This window comes from Hemiscyllium ocellatum, chromosome 37 (genome assembly GCF_020745735.1).
Source record: "Hemiscyllium ocellatum isolate sHemOce1 chromosome 37, sHemOce1.pat.X.cur, whole genome shotgun sequence".
NCBI lineage: Eukaryota > Metazoa > Chordata > Chondrichthyes > Orectolobiformes > Hemiscylliidae > Hemiscyllium > Hemiscyllium ocellatum.
In genome coordinates this window covers 44,732,815-44,742,535 of record NC_083437.1, presented here as the reverse complement: position 1 = coordinate 44,742,535, position 9,721 = coordinate 44,732,815, and the positions used below count along the sequence as shown (strand labels likewise).

The 9,721-nt window shown below is 42.2% G+C and overlaps 1 protein-coding gene across 1 annotated transcript in view; it reads right to left on the bottom strand.

Annotated features, from left to right (window-relative positions):
* Positions 1–587: 587 nt before the first annotated feature.
* Positions 588–9,721, bottom strand: part of LOC132833751 (solute carrier family 2, facilitated glucose transporter member 1-like) — a 34,230-nt gene continuing 25,096 nt past the window's right edge. Inside the window, exons 6-10 of the mRNA XM_060852281.1 lie at positions 9,086–9,273; positions 7,898–8,002; positions 6,318–6,419; positions 3,555–3,758; positions 588–2,684 (exon numbers count right to left, since the gene is read on the bottom strand). Of these exons, the coding sequence (XP_060708264.1) occupies positions 2,481–2,684; positions 3,555–3,758; positions 6,318–6,419; positions 7,898–8,002; positions 9,086–9,273 (803 nt within the window). The 3' untranslated portion in view covers positions 588–2,480. The remainder of the gene's footprint in view (positions 2,685–3,554; positions 3,759–6,317; positions 6,420–7,897; positions 8,003–9,085; positions 9,274–9,721) is intronic.

Genomic DNA, 9,721 nt, shown 5'->3' with positions numbered 1-9,721 from the left:
TTCACCAACACCAGCCCTTTGAACTCACAAAGCCCGCCTGCTACTTCCCCCTCCTCTGCCAGACTCTAAGGAAACCAGAAACCATGGTGGCTGCTCTATTTTCTGCCAATTAATTACCTCAATCATCACTGCCCATGAGGATGGAGTAAGAGAAACGATGGACAATTTCAAAAGGAATTCAGCAGGTAAGCTGAGGGCAATCAGTTTGCAGAGATACTGGGACAGAGTGAGTTTGAGATGTAGGGGTATGGGATGCTAACTGCCTTGCTCTCCTGTCAGCCAGTATGGGTTTGACACATGGAATGGCCTTCTTCAGTGCATTATTGTTCTGTGAATCTTAAACAGGTGAGCTGCTAACAAAGTCAGCAATGATCAAGGTGATGACCTTTGAAGCCAGGTCATCATCAGCAGCAATGTCTCAAAACTGGGAATGAAGGGAAACAAAACCTGTTTGATATTCCCATTCAGGGTTTAGTCTCATCTAACCCCTATTAGTCACATGTTAACTGCTGCACAGGCTATTTTTGTACAGGTACTACTTTTACTTCTACTATTTAAAATACAAAAAGAATATTTCGAGCAAAACATTACCAAGAGAAAATGTATTTTATATAATTTTTGTTCAGTTTACATCTCTTTCTACTTTTCTTTCCCAGATTAAAATATGTATAAAAACCGCCTAAACTAAAATAAAGCAATTCTCTATTTATTCTTTATTGCGGATGAATAATTGTTGTTTAAGGTTTCTCTAAAGAAACAAAAGAGAGCCTTCAGTTGCTGGTGAGGGGCTCAAACACCAGGGGGAGGCCTGGGTTTCTCAGATCCTCTAAAATGTTAACTTTCCTTACAGGCCTCCTGCCTTTTATTTCCAACTGAGGAAATAATAACAGGCAGAGATGGAAACAGATGCTTACTCCCTAACTTTCACTCTGTGCAATGTCAGAGTCCACAACCACACAAGGCACTATCTGAAATACTGAGCTCATATCCAAAACCAGCTCAATATTGTGAAGAATGTACAGTTTTCCAAGGTTTTTGCAAAAAAACTAAATGGAGGCAAAGATCACAAACAGTTTGGAAATCTGAATGGGAGGTTTCAGAAAGTAGCAAAGAGACCATCATGATCTTTTTGACATCTATCCTTGGCTGGGTATTGGACGTTAAGCAAATATTAATAATACCCCAGCAATGAAAAAGGGTGAGGAAAAGATACTGAGAAATCCAGAAAGTCTATTAATTCTGAAAGAAATTATTGTAAAATCTTAAAATTGATTACATAAAGTTGGTAAAAATGAACAATGAAAGAATGTGTCGTGGATTTCATGTGACCAATATTTGGACAGATGACACAGTTGTATCTAACAGGTGACTGCTTCACATGATTACATTTTATAACCAGGAATAAAATAATATGCTCAAATGAAAATGGGCCCCTAGATAGGTACTTTGAGGGAAAACAAACTCAATTCATTTTGGCAGCGTCCATACTTTAAGTATTGACTCACCAAAAATGTTTTGGAGGTAGGGGGAGGGGTGGAAATATTTGCCAGATTTGGTAGCAACACAAGCCAAGCATCCTCACCAGCCTCTCCATCAATATCACATGACTGTGTGGTGGCTGAATTCGGTGAATACATTGCATTAATTGCAAAAGCAATGTTTGGCACATCTGTATAGAAGTGATAATGGCTCACACCAAACTCTTTCCAGTGACAACATTACTTACTACCAGTGTTTCGGAAAAGCTACTTATAAATTACAGTACAAAAGTATTTATGTTGTGTAGGAGATAGGTGGCTGGTCAGTAAAAGCCTGGACACTGGTGCTGGCCATGTGAGTGAGAGTATGCTCACTTATTGGGTTATCAGCTCTTCTGCAACATCACAGAGAAACTGTATTCAAACGTGGGAGAACATTCGCCCACTAAAATATCACAGATTTCTAGATGATTTAAAATGTTCTCCAATAATGACAAACTATTTTTTAAAAAAAATATTAAGGGCTGATCCAGTGAACCAGGAGCAGCTTTCTACAATGTGAAGTGTACAAAAAGTTATTCTATCATTTACAACTAGCCATTTCTACAGAAACTAGACCATATTCTGTGTTTATACATTACATGTGACATGTAGCTCATTATATTTACATTAACTTTACCTCTATAATTTATTTCCTATAAACACTATAAACATATTCAACATATAAATACTCAACGCTATACACGGAAAGCTTTGAAATGCTAATTAATAATTATATCAGTCAACACATAAGATAGTCAAAAAAGGTTAGTTCTGCTTACTGACCATAACATTTTAAACAAATGGAGATGTGTACTGGTAAACAATCAGAGCTTAGTTCCTGTACATTCACAGGAATCTGCTGACAGGCCAGACACTCCACCCTGTTACATATTTTGTCAGTAGTGTGGGCATAAGCTAGTCCCATTGGCTTCTATTCGGCTGTTCCAACACTGCTCCCACTTAAACCTGTGAGTCCGCACCCAGGCTGTTGAGTTCCTCTGGACTGTGCTTTTCTGGTGAGTTAACCCCTGCACCCTGACGGAAACCAGAGGCAATCTCATCAAATGTCCTTCCCTTGGTCTCAGGGACTTTGAAGTAGGTGAATACGAAAAACAGAACCAGGAGTACGGTGAAGATGATGAAAACGTAAGGTCCACAGAGTTGCTGTTAAAAAGGAAAAGAAATATTTTGAATGAAGGAAGTTAGACATTTTTTGATACTATAATCAGCAGTTACTGTTTATCAGGAACAACCTCCATATCACACAAATAATGCTAACAGGTTTCTATCTCCATAGTAATAATCATAGAAAGCAAGATGGCTATTTTGTGTTGTTCTGAATTTACCCAATTTAAAAACTCAGCTGATTTCAGACAAGGTCACGTCACCCCTGCAACTTTAATTAATCAAGTCTTCACTTTCTGTCTCCTGTTAACAGGAGGAATAATCAGCTGGAATGCCTGAGCTTAGGAAAAGGTCCTCGTTTTATTGACAAACTGCACACAGCAGTTACAGAGTGGAGACTTTGAGCAGGTATATGTGTCAGTGTGCCCACACCCACTGCCCCCATGATGGCGATACCAGGTTGGTGTTGTCACTGGGCCTCTTTGTTAGAGTGAAGCTCATTCTGCGAGATACGCTTCCTGAAAGCTCCCTCAGGGGCAGTGTGAAAGGTTCACACAATGGGAGCCCAAACTGTACAAACAGTCTTTCAGATCCACAGGAGCTAAGCCACAAAGGTTCCAAATTACAGTGAAACAAAACATCACGCCTAATCAATACACATTTGTGTTGTGCTGATCTTCAAATCATCACCTCAGACTAACACCCATGCTCCTGAAGCCATGGCCCATTAGTTTTAGGTGGCTATTTGAGTGCCTTCTCCAGACAAATCCAGAGTTTTGAGCATGTGTCACTGTTTGGTAACACTTTAACTCATGTTTTAATAGTTCAGACAATAATCCTTTTTTTAAACTACAGCACCCCCTCCCCTCCCATCTCTGTCATTTGTGGTTAAACAAACAGTGCACCCACCTCGACATATTGGAAACACATGCCAACAATGAAATTTGCCGTCCAGTTACACAAACCAGACACTGCAATAGCAGCTGGTCTGGGTCCTTGACTGAACAACTCCGCAACAATAAACCACGGGATTGGGCCAGGTCCAACCTCAAAGAAGGCCACAAACCCAAAAATGGCGATAATGCTTATGTAGCTCATCCAAGTCAGCTGGTCCTGCACAACAACAAAAACAGCACTTTTAATATTTTATGCTCACAACGATCAAACTCATTCTCAAAATATAAACTGGTACAAAATCTCGCAAGTGGTGATTTTTCTTTCAGATCAGAGTTGATTTCACCATTTCCTTGTTGTGTTTCGGAGATTTCCTTCTATTGTGAACTCTGACCCAAGTGAAGCCATTGAGTTGGGGTTCTGTGCTGCAGCACGTCATTGTTCCTGGGAACAAGACTTTCATTAATAGTCCCCGTCCCTCTACTCAGTTCCCCAGGACAACCTTGAGAACGTGTCAATCATACTTGGCTAATACCAGGAACGGAGGGCTGTATTACAAAGGAGAGGTTGAGTAGATTGGGCCTGAACCCATTGGATACAGACGAATGGGAGGCAATACACGGTTCTATGGGGACTTGACAGTGATGTGGAGACATTGTCTCCCCTTGTGGGAGAATCTAGGAGCAGAGGGCATCATCTCAGAATAAAGGCTCACCCATTGAAGACAGAGATGAGGAGCAATTCCTTCTCTCAGAACATAGTGAACCTATGAAATACTATGCCGCAGAGGGCTATTGAGGCTGGATCATTAAACCTACCCAAGGCTGAGAGAGACAGATTTTTACTCAGGAATGGAAGCAAGGATTATGGTGAAAAGGCAGGGAAGTGGAGTTGAGGTTTACCAGATCAGCCATGATCTCATGGAATAGCAGAGCTCAATAACCAGCTGAATGGCCTCCTGCTCCCATGTCTTATGGAAAAATTAACAACCCTTAGCACAATTAAGTTACTATGATGTTCATATCGAAAATCCTGATGGATTCAAAGTTTCTCTTCAAAAGACCTCATCAAGTTGTCGATGTTCTGCAGCAGTGGATCTGTGCCAGTGGAACCTTTCCCAACTCAAACTTAATCAATATCTGGATCCCCATGATTGTAAACCTAACATGTTCCCACTAACATTCTGTCTCAATAAGACCATGTTTGATTGGGTTATGAGAAGATTTGTAAGAGCTGCACCGCAATTCCAGTTACTACCTCGGTTCCCTAGAATCCCTGACCCAACATCAATTTATTTTATTCAATTTTCAATTGATCGACAATCTCAGAAATTTCATGGGGGAGGGTGGAATTTTCCAGCTTTCCAATCCCCTTTTGGACATCCCCTAAAGGCCCTGCTCTAATTGTTAATGTGAGGTTCCATCATCATCCAAACAAACATCTACATCTACACTATCAAAACATTCCAATTCCATTGCCATCTATTGACAAAGGAATACAGGCCAAGTGCATGAACCGGTCTTCATCATCTTAGCCCTGGGATCATTCCCATAAATATTTTCACAAATGATTAAAGGTCTAAGCGCAACCGCGAGGAACCACAACTATTACAAGCTACAACTAAAATCTATGAGTGAAGAAATGTTGCAGCCAAGAGTTCTCTCAAAATGATTCAAACATTTTACACCTTGTGATCTACCTCACAGAAAATCTATTTTCTTCACATCATACAGTGCAGAGGCTACTCCACCCTTCCTGTCTGTGCTAGCTCTTACCCCACCCCCATCTGCATTTCGTTTCCTGTGGATTCACCACATTTGCCGAATCAGGAACATTTTCAATTCCCTTTTTGTATTAAATCTTGGAAGTATTCCCATTTCACAAACAGCACTCAGTAAATCAGGACACAGAGGAGTTGTATTCTGTAATCAGTCATTTGGTTGTTTGCTAATAAGGATACAATGATTTTATAGAATTTTATTCTTGGAAATTCAAGGCCACTGGACTGATAGTGAAATAAATTGGATAAAATCCACAATTGGAGAAGTGTGTCACATTCTGTGCAAGGGGGGGATTTGATGGGTTTAATGAGCTTTATTTTGTTCCACACATTCTCTTTTCCTTCAAAAATTACTTGGAACATAATTGCACAATTGAGCCAATTACTCAAAATCCATCTCTTTTGATGTGACAGCTAACTTAGAGTGAACATTTAAATCCTTTTTAAATACAGTTGTTGACCATGAACATTTGTTAAATTAATTTCTATTAATTGCCTCGTTAATCAATACAGAGAAACACAACATTCAGACAAACTCTCACATACACACACTCCAACACTCAAACACGCATAGTTACTCATACACACATACAAACACTCTCACTCATGCATGCTCATGCGCACACACATACTCCACTCACACTCACACACACACTTACTCACTCACACGGAAACACACACTCACATTCACACACACTCATTCGTGCACACTTAGACACAGGAGAAAGTGAGAACTGCGGATGCTGGAGATCAAAGCTGAAAAAGTGTTGCTGGAAAAGCGCAGCAGGTCAGGCAGCATCCACAGAGCAGGAGAATCGACGTTTCGGGCATTCCTGAAGAAGGGCTCATGCCCGAAACCTCAATTCTCCTGCTGTTTGGATGCTGCCTGACCTGCTGCGCTTTTCCAGCAACACATTTTCAACACTTAGACACACACTTCCACACACCCACACACTCGTGCACACATAGGGATGAATCACTCAATACAAGTCTCTTACCAGAAGGACAAGTGCAATCGTCATCAGGATCGCACAGATGGCCATCCCCGCCAGGCCAATCAGATGCAGTGTGCGTCGCCCAGCGCGTTCCACCACAAACAACTGCAGGAAATAAAGACATCACAATGAAAACAACGGCCGAGAAAAACTATCGGTTTCATCTCTATAGTGAGAGGATTGGGATACAGGAGCAAGGTTGATTTGCTGTCATTGTACAGGGCCTTGGTGAGACCACCCGTGGTGTCCTTTTCCATTTCTCCTGGGAGACATATCTTCCCCCAGAGAGTGGGGAGCCTGTGGAAGTCTCTGCCACAGAAAGCGGTCAAAGCCAAAACATTGAATGTTTTCAAGGGGTTAGAGATTGTTCTTAGGGCTAAAGGGATCAAACGGAATGGGGAGAAAGTGGGAACAGGGGACTGAATTGGATGATCAGCCATGATCGTATTGAAAGGCAGGGCAGGCACGAGGGGCTGAATGGCCTCCTCCTGCTCCTAATGTCTATGTTTCCATGTTACAAGCGCAGTGTGCTGTACAGACTGGGAGAGTGGCCTCAGGCAAGGAGCCAGATGTTTGAGCCAAATCTGTCCTCAGATCTCATTGATGTATCTCATCCCACAAGCTGCAAATGTGATTCGGGTGCCCAGAGGGTAAACAGCGTCTAATGTGGGCTAAGAACAATCTCCGGGAGATGGGTGAGGCTGTGCCAGCCATGACCATGGTACAGTAGCAGCACCACCCCAATACCATGTGGCAGTGAATACAGACCAAGGTGTTTCATTGGAGGTTGAGAGACCACTGCACAGCCATCAGCATGTCCAGAGGAAGAGCTGAAAAGCCTAAAATGTGCCCCTGTAGCTCAATCCCAATGAGTCCCCACCCTGAACCAGCAGCTAGCCAAATATTCCGTTTACCAGGGAGTCTAATATCTGACTGGGGAAAGCCATTGGGAATGTCAAAACCTCACCGGACCCCATACGGCACTGGGTATGGGATACAGGACACTGCACAGTGAAACAGGATTTCTACATCCATTCTACATTCAAAAACATCACTGCAGGAATCAACTCCTACACTAGATAATTTTATTTCCTTCATTCTGCTAAAAATGAGCAGACGTAATGCGTTTAACTTCCTAAGAAGCACTTTAATCTTCCCCAACATCTGAAGAAATATTTTCTTTTTGTCTCTTGATGACTCTGACATCTGGTGCCATTTACTTATACTGAAGCAATATAATGCACTGTCTGACAGCCCTCACTTTAGGGAGAACCTTCACAGATGAAGCCTGGGACCGTTAATGCTAATGGTAAAGTCAACGGGAGTACAACTGGCCCCTCACCTTGTGTCCGTTCACATGTAAGAACAAGGTGAGGCTGCCTATATCATAATGAGGATCTCCCCAAACCTGAGTGATCCCATCTGAGAACAGTTGAAAGGTCAGTGAGCTTCTGTGGTCCAGACCCACTCTGAACTGACTGACCAATGTGGTACCCTTACAGCATCCTGATCCATGCTGGAGTTTAATTCTTAACTTTACAGCACAGTACAGGTGGGGAACTCAAGCATGACCGAGTACTTACCGATACAACAGTGAAAGCTGTGTTCACCACACCGGAACCAATCGTGGCATAGACAGGCTTCTCAACCCCAGCTTTTTCAAAAATACTTGTCGAGTAATAGAATATCTATAGAAAGAATAAAACACATATTGAGAAAAAACTGACATCAATGATGGTCCTTTTGGCACTTACAACCACAAAATCACATGTTTTCAGAAGAGAGCTGTAGTGGTTAGCCAGCTGGACATCATAGAATAGGAATTCCCCGATTGGAGCTGTTCATCTAGTGCAATCATGGAGCCCTGGCTGACAGGCAGATGAAAAGGAGAGGGTCAGGGGTACTGGCACTCGGGTATCTGACTCTGTATGAGGTAATACTGTAGTTAAGGAGTCTCCATGTGGAAATAAAGAGTGACTTGGTGATGGGGTATTGGCGATTGTGGAGTTATTTTGTGAATCAAGCAAAATTCTAATCATTTGCACAAGCCAAATAAATAATGAGAAAGCAAGCACTTTGGGAACAGAACTTCAGTTAATGCAGGACATGATCAGAAGACAGCCTTGTAACAGGAAAGTGAAGCTCAGAGGCTTTGTGCCTACTCCAAGTTCTTATTTTCACAGAAGTGGCTCCAGAAACAGCCCAAGAATCTGGGTCAGGAACTCCGTGGGCTGTTACATTTACCAATTATTTTGTGGTCCCCTCACTGACCAAGTCACCAACATAAACCAGGGACTCTCCCTATGGCACTGTAACATTAACACAGCCTGGCCTGTGTGTATCATTGTGTACGGAGCAGCTCAGACACCATTCAGAGTTCAGAGATTGATTACCCAGTTTCCTTAACCAATTATGTCTCTTGACTGAGGGCAAGAAAGATCATTCAAAGCTTTGGGAAGCTGGCTCCATTTGGAAAAGGGAGACTTTGAGCTACCAAAGGTTTTCCAGATGATGAAGTGACTGGTCTGAATGGATTGTTCTAGCAAAGAATACAAAGGCAAAGGACACACAATATTAATGTGGAAACTGAAATTACAAACAGGTTTGTAAAACAAAGGAAGGCAGTAAAAATAAGTTCAAGAGACAATGAAATGGACATTTGAAGAGAATGAATTCCAGGAAATGATGAGATGGCTGTGATTGGGAGCTGGGTAGCAGGAAAGGACAGACTCCCTGGACTGAACACCATTGATAACTCCCTGAATACTCACAGCATTGATACCGGACAACTGCTGGGACAACTGCAACACGATTGCAATGATGATGGGCTGTCGATACATCGGTGAGCGGAACAGCTCAGGGATTGTTACTTTCTTCTCTCGCATCATCTGCCTGCTCTCTTCCTTCATCTCCTGCAGATCATTGCTCACATCAGTTGTCCCACGAAGCTTCTTCAGAACTGAAAATATTTGACAGTGTTATTTTCAGGAATATTAATTCACTAACCCATTAAAATTGTGACAAGAGTGGCTTTATGTTTACTGAATTCAAGTTGACGTACTGGAGAGGGGATTCAGCTGACACGGAAATGAGCAAAATCTAGGCCAATTTCCCAGGAATGTCAAAGTGGGAAAATTCTGTCGACTGCTCCAAGGACATGTGCAAATCTTCCCAGGATGAGTCAACATTCTCAACCTAAACATAAGTGTCCACTGAGTCACTGTCACCAATCCATAGATACCTTTATTTGCAGGAACTGATGGACACCAATAGGGTTCAGGAATTCCCAGATGAGATTTACCTCCCCCCCCCCCAGCTCTTACACTTCAACACTGCAGTCTAAAAACTTGAAAGCTGTACAAAAGCTCAGACTTGGAATTACATCGGCTCAGTATTCACATTTCCAT